The sequence below is a fragment of the Panthera uncia genome, assembly GCF_023721935.1.
Source record: "Panthera uncia isolate 11264 chromosome A3 unlocalized genomic scaffold, Puncia_PCG_1.0 HiC_scaffold_11, whole genome shotgun sequence".
NCBI lineage: Eukaryota > Metazoa > Chordata > Mammalia > Carnivora > Felidae > Panthera > Panthera uncia.
The window spans coordinates 57,799,549-57,821,521 of record NW_026057578.1 but is presented as its reverse complement, the minus strand read 5'-3'; the positions used below and the strand labels follow the sequence as shown (position 1 = coordinate 57,821,521).

General features: G+C 39.0%; 1 protein-coding gene and 1 pseudogene across 5 annotated transcripts in view; one reads left to right on the top strand and one right to left on the bottom strand.

Moving 5' to 3' along the window:
• Positions 1-607: 607 nt before the first annotated feature.
• TBC1D8 (TBC1 domain family member 8) overlaps positions 608-21,973 on the bottom strand; it is a 111,599-nt gene continuing 90,233 nt past the window's right edge. For 4 of the 5 annotated variants that reach the window (XM_049651353.1, XM_049651354.1, XM_049651355.1 and 1 more), the window contains exons 14-20: positions 21,773-21,871; positions 21,009-21,077; positions 15,607-15,847; positions 14,997-15,062; positions 3,506-3,595; positions 3,018-3,115; positions 608-1,705 (exon numbers count right to left, since the gene is read on the bottom strand). In XM_049651353.1, the coding sequence (XP_049507310.1) occupies positions 1,244-1,705; positions 3,018-3,115; positions 3,506-3,595; positions 14,997-15,062; positions 15,607-15,847; positions 21,009-21,077; positions 21,773-21,871 (1,125 nt within the window). In that variant the 3' untranslated portion in view covers positions 608-1,243. The other variant, XM_049651357.1, reaches the window with a different exon arrangement.
• Positions 9,517-11,324, top strand: LOC125936920 (chromobox protein homolog 3-like; annotated as a pseudogene).

The following is a 21,973-nucleotide window of genomic DNA, read 5'->3' as shown; positions in this document are numbered from 1 at the left end:
TATCTGGGGGACATTGGGGGTATACGTAATTCTAGGAAAGATTTTTCTAGAGACTGGCATGTAGAACTCAATCGCCATTGGCCACTTTACATATTTTAACATCTTTAAATGATGGAAATATCTTAATATATTTGATAGTAGCTTAAACTATATTTTAATATAATTAAGCTGTTTGTATTGAGTATACCTTCAAAAGGTATAGAATAGTAATTGATTTTTGATGGATTAAGCCAGATTAAGGCTTTTATATACAGATCATGTTATACGTACAGCTCACTTGTTTGTAATGGCCCCCTGAAGTATTTTTAATCCCCATTTATGTGGAACCGAAGCTCAGGTAAAGTTTACCGTTACAGTAATAAAATCCACTAAATTCAGCCTGAAAGCATTGTGTTGGAGGGATTATATTTCATCAGTGTTTACACCCCTGGTGTTATCAAATGCTGTTGTAAATAGGTACTTCATTTTTGAGCCCCAGGGGTGATGGTACTATACGTAACCACTGTGGGGAGTTGAACACCTACACTATCACAATTTACTGAGAACGCAGACTGGGTGGGGATGATGGTGGAGATACCTCTAGACACAAATAAGTTATAAACAAGGACCAAGTCAATACAAAAGTTTCTTATTAAAAAACTTAGAGGCCAACATTGAAAGCATGGTTTGTACACAACATTTTTGGAAGGACAGAGTACAACCAAATATATTAAAATGGTTTCAATTACCAGCATTGAAACAAAATTAGTGCAAAAGAAAGCCAAATACAATTGCACAGATAGTGGCTCTTGGATCTTGAAAGTGAACTTGATTTGTAACCTCTCCCATTATCCAAGTGAAGAATGAGAGCTTGGGCTTTTGTCTCCGGTTTAGTATGATACATTCAACTCTTCTGTTGCATCTGAGAACGAAATCATACTAGCGTCACAGCAGAAGTGCCCATTTCAGCCAATCTGATGAAAGTGAAACAGCAAGTCACAGCATCAAGGGAACTAATGTATGGATTCCCTATAGCACTGATAGGATCCAACTCATAATTCTCTTAAAGAATAAATAGAAATGCTTGCGGGTTGCATCAGTTCCCCTGGCTACAGTTGTGGCTGTCCGGTTGCTCATCCAGATACCCAGCTTGCAAAATACGCTCAAAATGAATTAGGCCGAAATGAAGATTGAGGGGCTGACCCCTACAAAACAGGTCCAAGGCTTTGGTATGGCTGACTCCTCTCAGTAAACTGCTATCTTGCTACACGTTGCTCAGCTTGAGTTCAGGCTGTGATTGGCGGCTCATTTCAAAAGTTTTGAGACTGTACTGATTGATCTTGGCGTTTTCAAGTTTCAATTTAATGTCCAGTGGCTTTTCAAAAAAGTTTACTAATGACTGTTCAGTCAGAAGTGAAGCTAAAATATGTTCAAGGGAGACAGTCCAGTCCCCTTCTACCTCTTCAGTAAATGTCCGGGAGTCCTGGGGAATCTTCCCAGCGTTGTTGTCTGCAAAAACCGAGTCCTGGTCTGGAGAAAGAGCTGAAGCCCGCAGCTCCTCCCCACCTTCCTGGGAGCAGCTTCCAGAGCTGCTGCTTCTCTGCCCCACTTCCCCAATCTGCAGCAGCAGAGTGGTTACTGTGGCAATGGCTTGATACAACTCGTTTTCTTCTGGATCTTCATGAAACATACTGTACAAAGTTTTACAGAACTGGATAAATTCTCTCTGGAATTAAAAAATACACAGCAACATAACCAGGATAGAAATATAATGTATATATTTTTTAACTTAAAAGTTCTTAGAGAAAACCACATAGCAGTCTTTGAAGCAAATGATAAGATAGTTTGCCTTTCTACTCAGAAAGTACTACCAGTGACTCCAGGGAATTTATAACACAGAAATGTGCTCTTTGTCTATACAGTAACTATTAAGAAAAAATCTGTGCATTCCAGAGGACATGTGCACCCTTTAATCCAAATCAACTTGTAGAAATGGATCCAAAAGCTATAGAGATTTGTTTATAATGATGTTTAAATCTAGGATTTACAACAGAGAGAAAGTTGGAGACTGCTTAAATGTTATGACTAAACAAAATAATGGCTTATTCATCTGATAGGATACCAGGCAGGAACTTAACAGATGTGAAATGACGTAAAACAGTGATGCCTGATGCTTTTTCAAAGTATATACACATTGCGGCTCAAATGGAGAATCTAATGTGATGAAAGGCACTTCTGGTGGGATTTAGCTATACATTTACTCTAGGAATAGGAACATGGTTGAGACCTAACTTAATAATTTGGGAGAGGGGCACCTGGGTGGCTCAGTCAGTTAAGCATCCGACTCTTGATTTCATCTAAGGTCATGATTTCATGGTTTGTGAGATAGAGCCCCACATCAGAGCCTGCTTGGGATCCTTTCTCCTCTGCTCCCCTGCTCACTCTCAAAATTTTTAAAAATAATTTGGGAGAGCTATTCATGATTTTGAAGTAAATGAAAGCAAGGTATTAAAACAAGCCTACTTTTGTTTATAGTTAAAAGTTGACATCCTGTATATCAGAATGTTAGTACCGGTAGCTCTGGGTGATGGGATTTAACTGGCTTTTTAAAAAATGAGGTAGAGTTGACCTACAGCATTGAAATGTGACTATATCCAAGAGAGAGAATGAAAATTTGAAAGCAACTCCCCAACAGAGTAGAGCAACCCTTCTGAAGTATTCCAGGATATATGAATGCCATGTGTTCTGTGGTCAAAAGAGACCAAGAAACACTGCATGCTGAATTCCTTCTTGAAGGCTCACAGTCCACATTAGCACCAAAAAGACTGATAATCCTATAATAAAGGGACATTTCCAACTTGAAGGCTACATTTCCCAAACTTTGGGAGGAATCCTTTAAACGTTTACCTTTTAGTCACCAGTGTTCAGCTCTGATCCTTTGATTATGGTTTTGGAAGTAGGCCCCAGCTCAACTTTCAAGCTTACCTCTGAACAAACTGGCAAAGTGGTCAATTCTCTGCATAGAATAAGGTTCATACCTGGCTCATTTTGGGCAACTCTTTCTCAGTTTTATCTTTTTCTTTGGCTAAATCTTTAATCATCTGCTTCAGCTGTTTCTGATAATCAACTGCATCACCTTGAGACACAGAAAATACAATATATATTTTAAAACTCAGTGAAAGCAAAAAGGAACATGTAGAATGGGGCAGTGAGGGCAGAATTCCACTAAGTATACACAAACTGAAAACAGATTAGAGAGTCTGTTCTACAACTGACCATGAATGGAGTGTGGTAGCTGCATGACAACCCCTCAAACCTTAGGCAAGAGGAATAAACGTGGTGGTTGGGCCGAGGGGCAGTCCCTCAATACACCGCCACTTGAAAGGTTTCTGGCTTCTGAAAGCAGTGGGCTGTTGATTCACAGTATGAAGGGACTAGGTAAGTCCACTTCTAAGAAGAGCTGTGAAGTTTCTTCTAACAATTGCAGTGTGTGCGTGCAGGGGAATTAATGAAAAGAAGTACACACCATTTGACTTCCCAAAAACCAGCGGTCTTGATGTCGACAGCAGAGGATTCTTTAATGGGGACTGGCTGTCTCGATCATTTTCAGTGAGTGCTTAAAACAAAAAAAAAAAATTACGTTGAACAAATTACTGCATGTTAAGCAAAACTGGCCATAATTCAGCTTCTTATGTAATTAAGAACTAAAGGCTAAGCCAATAGCAACCCCTCCCCACCCCCACACCCTGTGGGCTGCAGTCTTTGCAGGGACTCTGAACTCACCTGTACACCAAGCACTGGATACACAGAGTAAAGAAAACAACAGACCACATAAAGCCTTTTTCTGGATTTACGTAGACAAGATTTTAATTAATGAAATACAAATTCATAGGACATTGCTGATATTGCCCTGGAAAAATGTATGTAGTAAAATCCTATTTTCTAAAACTCAAAATATATGTACGTATATACGTACACAGAAATTCTAGAAATACACAAATTTCTGGATGGTGGGATTAGCATTTTAAACTTCATGGCATCTGTTTTCATAGTGAGCATATACTAAGTTTCTAACAAAAACTGAAAAATTGGTGATTACAAAGCATTTTATCATTGCAAGTTTTCTTGAAATATACAAAAATACTCCTAGCAGAATCTTCATTATACTACTGAAAATAGGAAATGGCACAGCCATTTTGAAAAACCATCTGGCAGTTCATCAAAAAGGTAAACACAGAACTACCATTTGACCCAGAAATTCTACCCTTATGTATATACCAAAGAGAAATGAAAACCTACCCACTTAGAAACTTGTACACAAGTTATAGGAGCATTGTTCACAAGAGCCAAGAAGTGGCAATAAACCCAAGTGTTCAATTAATGAGGGGATTAGGACATAATTATCAAATGGAGTATCAAATTCAGTCATGAATAAGCACAGAGACAGGCTATAACATGGATGAACCTTGAAAACTGAGTAAAAGCCACACACAAAATGGCAAATTGCATTATTCCCATTTATAGGAAATACCTAAAACAGGATTCTATAAAGACCAAGCAAAGCAAAATGGATGGGCTGGGAGCAACAGCGAGAGTATGGTCCTTTTTAGGGTGATGAAAATTCCTAAAATTGTGATGATGGTTGTTTAAAGATACTAAAAAACGGGTTTTGTAACTTTAAATGAATGCACTATATGGTATGGGAACCACAGATCAAAAAGCTCTTATAAAAAACAATTCTAGGGGTGCCTGGGTGGCTCAGTGGGTTAAGCCTCTGACTTAATTTCAGCCCAGGTCATGATCTCAGTTTGTGAGATTGAGCCCCGCATCCGGCTCTGTGCTGACAGCACAGAGCCTACTTGGGATTCTCATTCATATTCATTCTCTCTCTCTCTCTCTCTCTTTCTCTCTCTCTCTCTCTCTCCCCCTCCCTCCCTCTCCTTTCTGCCTCTCCCACATTGAAGTGCACTCTCTCAAAATAAATTAAAAAATTATAAAGAATGAATGGACACAGCAGGATCCTTATATTTACTAGTAAGCCACTCACTGAGAATAAAAGGAAAATTCAGTTGTAATCCAACAAATATCCCCAAGATGGCACCAAAGCCTTGATAAGGTACTCTCCTTCCTACTTGGGAGACATGTTTCTGGGGGTTGGGGGGTGGGAATTGTTTGGGGTTGTTTTAGGTTTGGGGGTTTTATTATAACAGATGTTAAGTCATTTTTCCAGGCTTGCCCAAAAATTCTACACAGTGGCACATGCGAGCATCCACTCACTGAATAGGAGGAAAATCATAATAAACCCTGGATGGTACTTAGGGCAGTCATGATGGAAACAGATTTTTTTAGGTAATAGCTGCTAGAAGATGTCAAGAGGATATTGGGTCTCTAAGAGGTGAAATGTGTACACAAGTCACTAAAAAATTGCTCTAACAGAAGAATAATACAAATATTATGGGAGCATAGACAGGGATGGTTAATTCAAGAGGAGGGTGAGTGTCTAGAAAGGAGACAGGTAAAGAATCAATGAAAAAACTCATTGTTACCTATGCTCCGAAGTATACAATGCATTAAGGGAAAGTAGTAAAGGTTGTTTACAATCTTTAAATGTACTTTCCACCTTCTTAAATGAGGTATCTGAACTCTCATAAATGTTTCATAAACATTTTTACATTCTGATGCGTAACTTGTAATTCAAGACTATAAATGAAATAAGAGACATTTCTATTAAAGTTTTCATTGTGTCTCGCTTCAAGTATAGCACAAGTTAAAATATCTTGAAGGATTTACATTTGCAGTCTATCTCAAACTTTTATCTTAATGTGGTAGATACCTTCATGACTTCAATAAATGCCACCAGCAGGAAAGTCTGTTCTCTGGCTTCAAGGACTTCATCGTCATCACCACTGCTATCTTTGTCACTTTCTAAATGGGATTCTTGTGGAGGGGAAAAGCTAGTTCTATTGTATCTTAGCTCTGGTGGAAGAGTACATACACTGCTTTCAATACAGTTTGGTTTTCAGATGCAGTTGAGACACTACAGTCATCAAAATAATACCATTCTCCTATTTTTTCTTGCAAAAACAGAATAGTGCCTTCCTAGCCCTCCACAGTGGTTGAAAACAGCAAATTATAGCAGCTAGGACTTGCAATTAATTAGGAATTCCAATATATCCAACCAAGTCTTTGATAGGAAAGCTAAGTAAAGTATCCAACTTGGGTCTCAGATATCTAAGAAAATCACTGAAGGGGCACCTGGGTGGCTCAGTTGGTTAAGCAGCCGGCTTTGGTTCAGATCATGATCTTATGGTTCTGTGAGTCTGAGCTCCGCATCAGGCTCTCTGCTGCCAACACACAGCCCACTTCGGATCCTTTGTCTCCCTCTCCCTCTGTTCCTCCCTTGCTCATCCTCTCTCTCTCAAAAATTAATAAACATTAAAAAAAATTTTTTTAATGAAATTAAAAGAAAAACACATGATGTAAACAAGTACTGGATGCTATGATCAAATCCATTTTCCTAGTGGCTTGACAATTTGGGTGATACCAAAGATCTTCAGTACCCAGCTCTTCTAAAAGGTTCAATGCAATATTACAATTTCACAAAAGATGTTTTCGGAGGTGTGTACACCACATTTTTCATATTTTTCAAAATCCTCTTTTGGTATTTTAAACTCCAGTCGAAAGAAGAGATCTTTCGTCTAGCTTAAGCTATCACCAAAATGAATGTGCATGGTATAATTTCTGATGTCGTTATCAATGCTGCTTAAGTTGTTAAACTAGAATGTAATCTTATCATTTTAGTGTGTCCTGTGAAAAGCTGACCTTTGTAAGTTTGCTTGGTATGTCATCCATTATCAGAATCATCTCAAAGAGACTATATCCATTCTCTGAGAGAAGTTCCTGATCTTAGCTGGATTCAATTAGCTCATCTGTTTCCACTTCATTTGGTGAATCCTCTTCATGTGTGCCATTTGAGCCATTTCCATTAATAATTTGGTCCTTAAGGCAGTGTGTCTTTCAGTTTCTTGGATTTTAATAGATCCTTTGACATATTAACACATTCTCAAAAGCAGTAGATTATATAGAGTTTATCATCAGTATTGTTTCTTAGTATAACCATAAGAAAAGGCTAAGCAAAAAGTGGAGAACCAATATGGTGGGTGTAACTTGGGTGCCAGACTTTTCTCTTAGGCAAACCATGGTCGTCACATGTTCCATTGTCTTTGGTCCTGTTGATGTTAATTTCACACACATAACATCCATTTCACAATACTGCTAAGGTTTTTATCCACAGTGACTACGGTATGAAATCTGTGATTGTATATGTCCATTCCTATCATCTGCCAATACTCTTGACAAAGCAGACAATGTCATACAAAGATCTTGTGTATTTCTAATTGTACTGCATAGGTTTAGAAAGGGGATCCATTCTAAGTAAACAAACTTCAAAGATACATTCTTTTACCATAAGTGATGAAATAAAATATTTTGTCAAGTAACAAAATGGATCTAATGGTACTGAAATGTTAGAATACTTAGGATTTTTTTTTTTAACGTTTATTTATTTTTGAGAGAGGGAGACAGAGAGACAGAGCGTGAGTGTGGGAGGGCCAGAGAGAGGGAGACACAATCGGAAGCAGGCTCCAGGCTCTGAGCTGTCAGCACAGAGCCCAACGCGTGGCTCGAACTCACAGACTATGAGATCATGACCTGAGCCGAAGTCGGAGGCCCAACCAACTGAGCCACCCAGGTGCCCCAGGACTTCTTAATATTAGTTATCATACCACTATTTATATTGAAATGGTTACATGCAATTCCTGATTAGGACTTTTAAATAATGATCTCTTCAAAACAGGCTGCCACTATTACTGAAAACTGAACAAAAGGTGGAAGCAAGTGTCATTACCGAGAATTTGAATGTTCAAGTGTTTTTTATTTTATGTAAAGCATGAAACATCACACAGCTTCACCCTTACTGACAAATGTATTACTGAATTTTTTTTTGGCTAATATGACTGGATTTTGACCCCTTTTAAAAATTTTTTATATCAAATATTCTAAAATAACAAAGCTTTTCCTCTTTTGTACACAGATACTGCTATATTTGTCTACAGTTAGGTTTCAGATTTCAAATTCTAACACTGACTATCACTGAGAAGCATTGCTAACTAACATCATTCTTGGTTGAATTTTTGCTTTGAATCCATACTTTGTTGCTACATGTTAATATATTTTCAAGTGTGCTTTCAATTTTCAATTAAGTTCATTCAGGTCTTCAACTTGAAATCCTTTTTAAAATAACCATCTTTAACCAAATGGCAAATTGGAATTATCTGTAAGATTTTTCCTTTTAACTCCACTTCTTTACAAAACCCTTTCTTTGGACAGCAAATTCACTTGTGTGTATAAGTCCTCAAAAAGAAACCTATTTCTTCACGTAAAGCTGAACACAAGACTGGAGCAGCTCAAATTCTATTGGATTTAACACTTTAAGATCATTTAATGTGGATCCAGACCAGCAGGACCCCCAGGGGAGAGCTGCTCTGCAAACATAACGTATTCCCTGAATCTTGGCATCTCTAGGAGCTGGGGGCATAAGCTGCCCCCTCACTATGCTCCTTTACAGAAAGCCTCCAGTGTCTCATTTGTTTGTGCTCATTTACCATTTCCAATAGAGCATTCTTGGTAGCTTGCTTTGATGCTTCTAACGAATCTGATGTTCCAGAAAATGGTCTTCTGGAAGTCCAATTAGTATAATTCACTGAGCAAAATGACCAATATCTGTAGATTTATCAGTCTGCAATGAAAACTCCCAATTTAATAATCTTCTGGAATACTGTTCATCTGTACGTCACCTGATAAGGCATCAAATCATCTGGACTATTTCTCTTCTATTTCCTCTGCTAAACAAACAGTGTTGTAATCAATATAGAGCCAATAAAGGGAGCTCTTCTGGAACTGAGACCCTGGGCTTAGCACTTTCTTGCTTCCTGAGTTGCATCAGATACCTTTGTAAGCGAGCTCACAAAATCCCTTTGCCTCCCATAATACCCTTGCAAAGTTACAAGCAAGAGCTCTGCACAAGGTGGGTGTGTAGGGCCCAGGGGCTGTTGTGCTTTGTTTGGTACCATGCCTCCCTCATCTGGCAAATGAGGCCTTACTCTCTGAGGGTACAAATTCAAACTTGCAATCCTCAGTATACCTCCTCCTAATTAACAAGACTCTTCTTTTACCTCCCCAGTGTGTGTGTTCCACCTTTACTCAAAAAGTTATGATGGGAAGTATGTGTTAAAATTAAATTTAAATTAAAAATACCTCAATGTATTGTGGATCTTTATGGCCTTAACAAATTGATACCTAAATAGGTTTTAGGTTGTCTGCATTATTAAGACTTTTATTTCTTTGTGTCAAAAATTCCAATGTTAAATATAGGTAAGCGAAATAACATATATCAAATCTCAATTTGCACTTAATTAAAAATTTTAAATTTGGAGTCATATAATATAAATGTTACAATCCCATACATTCAAAAAGTTTTTGAAAAGTTGATTTTCAAAAGCCATGAAGGTCTACAAATGTCTTTTAATGAACTAATAATTAAAACATGGCTTTTGGAAATAAACAATTTTGAAACAAGTTCAATATGAAGCTAGATCAACAATCAAATATCAGCCTCAAATGATAATATCAAAAACCAGTAAGTTTAAAGATATATTACACTACGATCAAATGGGATTTATTCCCAGGATGCAAGGGCAGCTTAATGTTCCCAAATCAACATGATACATCCTATCAACAAGAGAAAGTATAAAAACCATATGATAATTTCAATAGTTGCAGAAAAAGCATTTGACAGAGTACAATATCCATTCATAATAAGAACTCTCAACTAGACCTAAAGTAGGTCTAGAGGGAACATACTTCAACATAATAAAGGCCTTATGAAAATATGAAAAACCCACAGCTAACATCATACTCTGGGGAAACACTAAGAGTTTTTCCCCCAAGGTCAGGGAAAAAACAAGGATGTCCACTCTCACCACTTTTACAACATAGTACTGGAAGTTCTAGCCACAGCAATCAAAAACAAAGAAATAAAAGGCATCCAAATCGGTAAGGATGAATTCAAATTTTCACTATGTTTAGACGATATCATACTATATAGAGAAAACCCCAAAGGCCACCAAAAAACTACTAGAACTGATAAATGAATTCGGTAAAGTCACAGGATACAAAATCAGTATACAGAAATCTGCATTCCTATACATTGATAATAAAGCAGCAGAAAGTGAAATTAAGAAAACAATCCCCAGACCCGGGACCCAGAGCAGCTCACAGGTGGTAAACAATAGCTCTTCAAGTCTGCAATAAAAAATGGCCTCCAATAAACCTACATTGCAAAAAATGAGAAAGAGAACGGAAAGAGTAAAAAAGAAGAGGCAGGGCCTGAAGAATTTGTGATGAGAATAGTACTGGGCCGACGTGTAGTGAACAGGAAAGTGGAGTACTTCCTGAAGGGGAAGGGATCTACAGATGCTGACAATACTTGGGAACCTGCAGAAAATTTAGATTGTCCAGAGTTAACTGAAGCATTTCTTAATTCTCAAAAGCTGGTAAAGAAAAAGATGGCACAAAAAGAAAATCTTTATCTGACAGGGAATCTGATGATAGCAAGTCAAAGAAGAGAAGAGATGCTTTTGCCAAAGGTCTTGATCCCAAATGAATAACTGGTGCCACAGACAGCAGTGGAGATTTCATGTTTCTCATGAAATGGAAAGATTCAGATGAGGCAGGCTTGGTGCTGGCAAAAGAGGCAAATATGAAGTGTCCTCAGATTGTAATTGCTTTTTATGAAGACAGACTAACTTGGCATTCTTGTCCAGGAGATAAGCTCAGTAACTGTTTGCATTGTTTTTTATATACATTTATACATATGTAAAATCCGGGTCTTGGTTTTTTGATTTATTAGTGTGAAGAAATAACATTCTAATGAAAATCAAGTTTCACATGTTTGTTTTGAAGTAGTATTGGGGGGAGTTATTGGGGGTTTTCCATCTATACCACTGGGTATTCTGGGCAAATGAAAGCTTCCTTTATCAGAAAGGAATATTTAAGAATATGGTATATTATTCCCCTGCTTTAGACAACACATTTTCTAAATGTTGGGGGAAGTCTTCATAGTTGTTACTCAATCAGAACTTTTTGTTATCTCCTATATGCCTAAGGACCACTCTGGGTTTTTTTTGTTTATTTGGGTTTTTTTTTGTGTGTGTGTATACTTAAAATACATATGTAAATGGTTTTCTTTTTTTTTTTTTCCTTCCTTTTTTTAACATTCCCCAAAATAAAAACAGCATTTTATAACCATGGATAAGCTCATGTTTCTGGGATGCCATCATTTTTAGCAACCTAAGAAATAAATTGTTTAAATTGACATTTTTCCTGAAGCCTTAACCTTTAAAATTTTGTAATTAATTGTGCCGTTTTAAAAAAAAATGTAAGCAATTTAAATGGGACAATTTGAAAAGCCATATCAGAATCCATATCTACATTCATACAAATGCAAGTTTATTTGCAAGATCCCTGAAAGGAAAATTTTATCACTACCAACAGTTCCCCACCCAATGAGAAAACTAGACAAGTCCTGGTGTGTTTTAATTAATTAAGCTAAACTTAGTTAAGTGAACATTTAAAGCTTCCTTCTAGTGACCTTTTCCTTTTCAAGAAATTGAAATCCCTGTGCTGTACTAAGTGGTCATGATTCATGGAATCTTTAACACTTCGTTCATGGAAACCTAATCATAATCAGATGGTTAGAGATGTTGGCAATTTAGCACCTTCTGGAATAAATGGGGGGACAAACGTCTGTAATCTAAATTCTTGACCTGTGTGTTTCGTCTTTACCCCAACTCATTCCTTACATGTAAGCTTAATCTTCTCAGTATTTGAGTTACTGGTTCAGCAGAAACCAGGAGAAGCAGTACCTTTGTAGTCAGAATGTTATCCAACTGTATATTGTTTACTTTATTGTAAATACTGGTAAACAGTGGTCAATAAATAGTTTTATATGCCTTAAAAAAAAAAAAAAGGAAAACAATCTCATTTACAATTGCATCAAAAATAAAAAGATACCTAGGAATAAATGTAACCAAGGAGGTGAAAGACTGGTACTCTGAAAACTATAAAACATTGATGAAAGAAATTTAAGACAACACAAAGAAATGGAAAGACATTCCATGCTCATAGGCTAGAAGAACAAATATTGTTAAAATGTCCATACTACCCAAAGCAATCTACAGATTTAATGCAATCCCTATCAAAATACCAACAGCGTTTTTCACAGAACTGGAACAAACAATCTTAAAATGTGTATGGAACCATAAATGACCCTGAACAACTAAAGCAATCTTGAAAAAGAAAAACTGGAGGTACCCAATTGCAGATTTCAAGTTATAGTACAAAGCTATAGTAATCAAAATAGTATGGTACTGGCACAAAAACAGACACATAGGTCAATGGACAGAATAGAAAATCCAGAAATAAACCCACAATTATATGGTCGATTAATCTTCAACAAACGAGGAAAGAATATCCAATGGGAAAAAGACAGTCTCTTCAACAAATGGTGTTGGGCAAACTGGACTATTTTCTTTCACCATACACAAAAATAAACTCAAAATGGATTAAAGACCTACAAGTGAGACATGAAACCATAAAAATCCTTGAAGATAGCACAGGCAGTAATTTCTCTGACGTCAGCCATAGAAACATTTTTCTAGATATGTATCCTCAGGCAAGGGAAACAAAAGCAGAAATAAACTGTTAGACTACATCAAAATAAAAAACTTCTGCACAGCAAAGGAAACAATCAGCAAAAACAACAAAACAAAAGGCAACTTATGGAATGGGAGAAGATATTTGCAAATGATGTAGCTGATAAAGGGTAAGTATCCAAAATATATAAAGAACTTACACAGCACCCAAAAAACAAATAATCCATTAAAAATGGGCATAAGAAATGAACAGAAATTTCTCCAATGAAGACATCCAGATGGCGAACAGACACATCAAAAGGTGCTCAACATCATCATCATCATCAGGGAAATACAAATCAAACCTATAATGAGCTACCACCTCACATCTGTCAGAATGGCTAAAATCGACAACACAAGAAACAAGTGTTGATGAGGATGTGAAGAAAAAGGAACGCTTGTGCACTGTTGGTGGGAATGCAAACTGGTGCAGCCACTGTGGAAAACAGTATGGTGGTTCGTCAAAAAATTAAAAATAGAACTATGATCCAGTAATCACACTGCTGAGCATGTACCCTGAAAATACAGCAACACTAATTCAAAGGGATACATGCACCCCTATGGTATAGCAGCATTATCGACAACAACCAAATTATGGAAGCAACCCAAATGACCCCTGACTGATGAATGGATAAAGATGTGGTATATATACACAATGGAATATTACTCAGCTATAAGAAAGAATGAAATCTTGCCATTTCAACAACATGGATGGAGTTAGAGAGTATAATACTAAGTGAAATAAGTCTGTCAGAGAAAGACAAGTACCATATGATTTCACTCATATGTGGAATTTAAGAAACAAAACAAACAAGCAAAGGGGGAAAAAAAGAGAAAACCAACAGACTCTTAACTATAGAGAACAAACTCATGGGTGCCAGGAGTGGGGGAGGGAGATGGGTGAAATCTGTGATGGGGATTAAGGAGTGCACTTGTTGTGATGAGCACTGAGTAATGTATAGAAGTGTTGAATCACTATATTGTACACCTGAAACTAAAAACCCTATGTTAACTATACTGCAATAAAAATAAAACACTTAAAAGATATTTAAAAAATGAGAACTCCATCATGACTATCTTTGCAACTTTTCTGTAAATTTAAAATTATCCCAAAATAAAATGCTTATTTAAAAATTAAGATGAAATAAATGAATGAAATACAATCAATCACATGTCCTATTTAGCAATACTAGATACAGATGATTGTGAAAAGAGTGACAGCGATGATAATAAGGGAATAATTATGCACGTCTTCTATGTTAGTAGGAATACATTTGTGAAAAATAAAGGCAAATTCAAGAACAAAAGTCACTAACTTATACTGGCATAAAAGGCAAAAAACTTCACTGATGCTAAGCCATTTGCAGTAAAATAATAATGAGCCTGTGGGGAGGTGGAGGAGGAGCTGGGTGGCTGCTACAGAATGTTCCCTGGGGATACTGTAGAGCATATATTATATGCCAGTTCAGTAATGGCTCAATTCAGGAAGTGTACCCAAAAACCCCACAAATTATGTCCACCCACATTTCCAACTTTTGTAGAGGTGTTAGTTGTAAAAGGCACCAGGATCTCATGGCCCTAAAAATTCCCTTCCTAGTCTCCCTCGTTGGGAAGTCCTGTCAGAGCCCCATCCAACACCAGAACTATATGGCCCTGGGTCCAGAAACCATCTTGGCATTACTAACCCACCTCTATGAGTTTCAAAGATCCAAGGAATACCTTACGGTTAAAGCCACGTAATACCTCATAGGTATCAAAACTGATTTCTTTGTTACTGGTTACCACTGCTTAAACTTGAGAGAAGCGGGGTCTTACCTGCTGGAAAAATGATACGGTCCTTCAAAAGAGTAGGCTAAAATAACCATCTATTAAGGCAACCAGGGTCTGCTGCCCCACACATTTCACAGACCAGCAGTTCCCAGCATGTTGTCTTCAGAACTAGTGAGTCGGAAACTCTGGAGCGGGGCCCAGGAACCAGTGTTTTAACAAGCCCTCCAGCTGATTCTGATGCATGCTGAAGTTTGGGAACCACTACCATAGGCCATACAGTACAGTACTGAAAATCTGTTACCAGTAACCCCAAACTAGAAACATCTGTGGACTCAAGTCTAAATGAAATTTTAAATGAGAACTTCAGAGTCATGCCCAAAGCTTCTTTGTGTCAAAGCAGAACAGAGCCTAAATTTTTTCCTTAGTATTTCTTACCTGGAGGGATATGAAGTCTATATAACAGCTTAATTTTCTCATTCATTTCTCCATTATACATAACATCTGCAAAAACAGAAAAGAGACTGAGTATATGCAAATGGTTAAAGTACATTTGTCATGACACAAACTCACTGTGGGGAGAGAACTTAGTAAGGTCAATACTTGTTGACCCAATACCTCGTTGCCGCTACCCCCAGACACACTATGTTTGAAATGAAAATGTAAAAGGTAGCGATTGGTCACTATTGACCGGTAAGATAACCTCGTGAACTTTGGCCTCATACAGTCTGAAAGATTTTAACTTTTTGTGCAAGACTTAGGAACGTGGCTCCTAACAGGCCACCACCACACCCTGGGTACCGGAGGAGAACAAGGGCAATGACCTTGTATGTTGACAGTGTGGGCCCTTCTCACCCTCCTTAAGGAAGCATAAAATTAGACATGAGAGGAGCCTGCAGAGTGGTTTCTAAAATCACAAAATCATGTCAGGCCCGTGCCCAAATACATTTCATCGTGTGGTCTGCCTGCTCCACAGTCCACCTTGTCTTGTGTTCATGGACTCCCGTCCCAAATTAACTTGCCACGGTGAAGACCCACAGAGTCCTACCGAGACAGCTCACAAATGCTTTGAATTCGATCAGATGATCCATGTTGTCATCCAGGAGCCTGAAAGTCCTTTCAGCAAGGATCTCCGTGTGGGCCCCACAGGTCCAGGGCGAGACAAGCTGAAACAGGTGTGTAAACTGCCGGACGTCTATGCGGTACTGCTCTGCATAGGGCCTGCTGGGGTCGTGGCGTGGGGCCACCGGCCTGGGCTGCTCCCAGTAGCAGCTCATCATGTGTTCTCTCTTAAAACAAGAGAGAGGGATCTTTGAGAGATGGTGGTCCCTGGAGGAGCCTGCATGCTTACAAGCCACGGTCCACACAGCCCTCTCTCAGGACTCACCTGGCCTTGGAAAATATGTATTGAATAAGCAATATTATAACACAAGTGAAAACAATTAAAGCACTTGCAATCTCATTACTCTAACCAGACGTGCAAAACATTTCCCTTGTTACCTTCTTGTACTTCTTACCCACATGAATATGTAATTTTGACCTCTTTTTCTAAGGTTACTTTTTTCATGGTAGCAAACTACACCTAACAAAATTTACGGTTTTAACCATTTTAACCATTTTTTCAGTGTGTACTTTAGCTGCCATAGTGTTAATTCTAGGAGACCTAATTTTTATTCTATTGTCTCATAAAATCACACCTGAAAACGACAAAGCGCTAACTAAACAAGTCTACAGAATACAGCAGAAACCAGTAGCATGGGTTGCCTGTCAGGAGGGAAAACGGGTGGGGACCCCAATGTAGAACCAAATCCTTTTACTGCATATTTGCTTACAGGTTTTGAATTTTGAACCAAATGACTATATTAACAATTCAAAAAAACCAGGAAAAAAAAAGGGACTCAAAGTCTTAGGACTATACCAACAACTACAGCAATCAAAACTGGCCCTGTCCCTGAGGCTCGCCTCTTTAGGACCATCTTTTACACCCATACTAAATCACCTCCTGGGGCATCTCGACTCATAGAAATGGCTCCCAGTGACTGCAGGGTTCTTCACAATTTCACTGCCCTCCACCTGTAAGAGTGGCACAGACACAAGTGTGGATGCTGTAATATGCAAGCACGTATCCTTGGATGAAAACCAAAATGCCATTTCTAATTTTACTGTTGTGTTGGTTGGCAGCCGAATTCTTCAAATAGTCTTTGTAGAATTGTGAAAGATGCCACAGGAACTTTTCAGTGTGAAACAAAGGTCTAATGAATTTCCATTCCTAAAAGCCCCAGACATACTATGAAATTCCATGTACATTTGTGCATCCTGTGATGCTAAACACCCACAGAATCCTGCCAAGAAAACAATTACAATAAGCAAACCAAGGACTTGGCACTGTTGGACCTCATTAGTGGAACTGAATTTTGAAAAAATCAAAAACACTTTAGCAATACAGGCTACAGTTTGGTTTGTGTATCCCTGAGGAACTCATCCTACAGAAACTGCAGCACCGGTGTCCAGATAAAGGCACAGATTGCTCAGGGCAGCAGTTTATAAAGCAGCAAAAAACTGGAAACTTCAATGCCTCTCGATAGGTAAATGGTTAAGTAAATTATGGTTCAACCCTACGGTGAAACTGTACAGCTATTTTAAAAAATTTTTTAATGTTTTTATTTATGTTTGAGAGAGACAGAGACAGTGTGAGTGGGGGAGGGGGAGAGAGGGAGACACAGACTCTGAAACAGGTTCCAGACTCTGAGCTGTCAGCACAGAGCCCAATGTGGGGCTCGCATTCACGAACTGTGAGATCATGACCCGAGCTGGTGGGACACTAAACTGACCCACCCATGTTCCCTGAAACTGTACAGCTATTTTTTACATGAGAAAAGATCTGTATATATTATCTATAAACATATCCATGATAAAAAAACTGCAGGCTAACATGTAGCATAATCTGTTATGTGCAGAAAAAAATGTGTGTGTGTGTGTGTGTGTGTGTGTGTGTGTGTGTGTGTGTGTGTGAGAGAGAGAGAGAGAGAGAGAGAGAGAGAGAGAGAGAGAGAGAGAAAGACATAGTATAAAAGGGGAAAAAAAATCAGGAAAGATACTCACCAATTTGTTAATAGGAATTACCTGTACAAGGGTAGGACTGCAGGTGGAGACAGGATGAGACCCTTTCATTTTTGCTTAAAAGTTTCTTTTTTTTTTTTTGGGGAAGAATAGGTATAATTTTATTTTCTTTGTTTTGTGATTTTTAATTAAAAGTTGAAAATAAGTCTTAACAAGAATGTGGAAGCAAGCAAAATATTAAAGAGACCAAATAAACTTTTAAAAATTTATTTTGAGTAAGAAAGAGCAAGAGCAAGGTTGGGGGGGTGGTGGGCAGAGGTGGGGGGGAGGGAGAATCTCAAGCAGACTCTATGCTGCCAGTGCAAAGCCCACTATGGGGCTCAAACCCACAAATCAGGAGATCATGACCTGAGCCAAAATTAAAAGTCATACACTTAACCAACTGAGCTACCCAGGTGCCCCCAAATATTATTAAACAGCCTGATAATTCATTCAAGAGTGAATGAATTTAACAGATCATTAATAACAGCAGGTTTATGGAATACATAAATAACTGTTTTTCAGGTCTTTGGTGTTTCCAGAAATATTCTGTGACACCAAGTTTGTATTATATTGTTCACATCTTACTGGGGTAAGATTAATGATACTATTCTCAATTTGAGAGAATAGGAGACAGACATCACAAATCTGAATTTATATAATTTGAAAGACTGCTTTACAACACGGATGGACCATGAAGACATTATGCTAAGTGAAATAAATCAGGCAGGAAAAAAAAGAAAAATATTGTATTGATCTCAATCTTATGTGGAATCTAAAAACAAAACGCTAAACTCGGAAAAAGAAATCAGACTTGTGGTTCTCCGAGGCTGGGGTGAGGAGTGGGGGAACGGGGTGAAGTGGCCAGAAGGTACAAATTTCCAGTTATAAGAAGCACTAGGGATGTAATGTATGACGTGACGACTATAGTTAAGGGCTATATGGTATACTTGAAAGTTGCTAAGAGAGTGGATCCCAAAGTTCTCATCACAAGGAAAAAAAAAATTCTTAAGCTTACTGTAGTAATCACCTGACAATACACGTAAGTCAAGTCATCATGCTGCATGCTTTAAACTTACAGTGCTGGATGCTGGTCATATCAATAAAACTAAAAGAAAAAAATTGCATTCAAACCTTAAAAAACTGCTTTAAATTACCAATAAAAATAGATTTCATTAAGTATCAACCACATGGTTCATCTTGAATAGGAAAGAGTATGTAATGAAGACGGTCAGAGCTACTGCTTGTTAACACAGAAGGATCATGCCCATTCATTCCAGGCTTAGGGAAGGATGCAGTGAAGTTATGGAACAGACTCCTTATTAATAACCTATCATGTATTTATAAAGCAATGGAAGGGTATCTCTATGTGAACCTTTCCCTGAGAAAATGAAATTCTGACTGAAAAGACCAGAGGTGTATGTAAAACCCAACTGGAGAACATTATACCCCACATAGTACTTAGGCAAGTACTAGGACACATGACGTCAGGCTATGAAAGCCAAGGGAATTCAGAGAAGGCCAGAAGCATGGAGAGAAAGGACAGTCTGACAGGGCTCTTACGTGGTGGGGCACATGCAGACTCTGGGCCCAGAAGCACTGGAGCGAGTACATAAAAGTGCTGTACAACGCAATCAGACACCATGATTATCATGCTATTTTCCTGCAATTTCCTTTGGAAGTGTATCTTAAAAAAATATTTTGTATTTATAGTTCTTAAGTTTCTATTTGTAGTTAGTCCTAAGAGTTGGAAAGCTAACTACAAATAAAATTTCATTAAGTACCAAACACATCGTTCACAGGAAAGACAGAAATAGGAAAACAGCTCTACCTTCTTTAAATACTCTTTGTATTAAAGATGAACATGGCGGGGCGCCTGGGTGGCTCAGTCGGTTAAGCATCCGACTTCAGCTCAGGTCACGATCTTGCAGTTTGTAAGTTCGAGCCCCGCATGGGGCTCTGTGCTGGCAGCTCAGAGCCTGGAGCCTGCTTCAGATCCTGTGTCTCCCTCTCTCTCTCTCTCTCTACCCCTCTCCTACTCATTCTCTCTCTCTCTCTCAAAAATAAACATTAAAAAAAATTAAAAAAAAAAAGATGAACATGGCTAGTACTTAATGAATTTTACTCATTTAAACCAATCTTTTAAATTATAGAAATTCAGATTTGTGTCAGGTCTTAGACCGAGAACAGTTAGCCTTAAATAAACGAAATACTTTCACGCTAAACAACACACTTGTCTACCTGTCTTTATGTTTCTAGTATTCCCTATTTTTCTTCCTCGAAAGTCGAAGAGAGGTGGGGGCTTGGGACACCAGTAACCTTTGACTTCATATTTTCTCTTCTCAACAGAGGAAACTATCAAACTTGAAGACAGGGGATGTTCACAGAAGACACGGATCTGAGAAGTCCTCCCTATACATCCTGCTCACTAGGAACGAGGGTGCCGGGACTCTAGGCCAACAGCCATTTCAGTGACTGCAGGCAAATATGCCACGACAGATGTGCACAAGGTTCAGACCACCTCTACTGCTCTGCTTAGAAGCACCTGACGTGTAGCTTAGTACTATTTCCATCAGTTTGACAATCTGAGTTCAGGAAGGACAGCAGCTCAGAGTCCCCACCAGGAAGGGTCCTGGAAGCCAGACTCCAGACTTGCTTTCTCCAACTGTCCTTTCTTTCTCCCCCTTCGCTGCCATAGTGTCAGGTGTGGGTCACCTAAATCCTGCCTGTCTTCCCCATTTTCATCTGCTGTTTCAAGCAAGGACAGTTCTAGCAGGGTTATGGAAAATTTTCTTTGCTGGGTGATTTAAGTAGCAAGATCTGGATATCTACCTCAATATCCAAATATTAGAAATACGGTTTAGTATATTTAGTATCGCCAATGATAGACTCTAAGGTCATTTTAAAATGAGTAAGACTACGTGGCAACATGGAAAAGTGCTAGAAAGAGTATCAAGGACAAGTCAAGTATAAAGTAGCGCGCTCTATAAAGCCAAATATCAAAATATGTCGATATGTATTACGGAGGGGAGTAGGAGTCATTACAAAGCATAGGAGGTGGTGATGATAGTAACGGTCACTGTTCCACGTACTCAGGCCTGAGAACTCCATGGAGAACCGTGAAGAACGGGTTACCGGTACCCAAGGCCCTCAGCAGAGCACAGCTCTCGTGTGTGAGCCGCAGGCAGGCGAGGAGAAGATGGAGCCAGCAAGTGGGGCAGCTCCGGCCTCTGCTGCCACTGAACAGGCGCGTGGCAGACTCCGCAGCTTCCACATGCTCACCCACCCACCCCGGCAGGCCGACAACATGGGCTTGGCCTTTCACTCCCCCATTTGCCCAGAGTTTCCTACCTTGAATAAGTCATAGAGTTCTTCCAGGTCTTCAGGAAGAATGGAGACTTCTGGGGTAACAACGCGGAGCTTGAAAGAAGAATGAACAGCAATGGAGTGAGTTCTGTGCCTGCACTTAGGAGGATCGGAGGAACAGGGGGCTCTTCTTGCTTGCAGGGGGGCGAGGGGACGCCAGGCGCCAGTCCTGTCTACCAGAGCAGCCTGTTCCTCTCTGACGCAAAGATCACCATATGGTAACTTTCTCAAGGTGTTTACCCTCAACCTTTCCAATTCACACATCAGTGCCTCAGGACAAATGTGTAGGTTCTGACAGAAGTCAAACTCTAGCAAAGACGGGGCTTGGGCAGGAAGTTCCTCCTGAATAACAACGAACACTGCAGGCCTTCTGTGCTAGGCATTTTATATATCGGACTTCATTTAATCCCGGATGCTGGGTATTAGTATCCTCATTTTACAACCGGGTAAGCTGGGGCTCACGGTGGTTAAACTGCTCACAGTCTGACTTGAGAACCTCTGCTGTTTCTATACCAGGTCATTCTAATTCAATGGGGGGTGGGTACAAAGCTGGCATTCAGTTTATGTATTTATTTTTAGTAATCTCTACACCTAATGTGGGGCTTGAACTCATGACCCTGAGATCAAGAGTCACAGGCTCTTCTAACTGAGCCAAGCAGGCACCCCAAAAGCTGGCATTCTTATGAGACCAACAGGAGACCAGAGCCCAGGTTAGTGCCTGACTGCCATTCTGATAACCCTTGACTCACCACATTCTGCTTTGTGGTATCTTCATGGCCTTGGAGAACCCTGATCCTGTGCTTACAGCGCAGGTGCTCAATCTGCTCCACAGACTGGTCTCCAAATTTCTGCAGAGAAACAGAGTCACTCATGCACAGAATCCCTTTTTGCATACAAACAGAGGAAAGTAGTAGTAGTCAGGGAACCTCCCTCAAAACCCACCTCTGAGA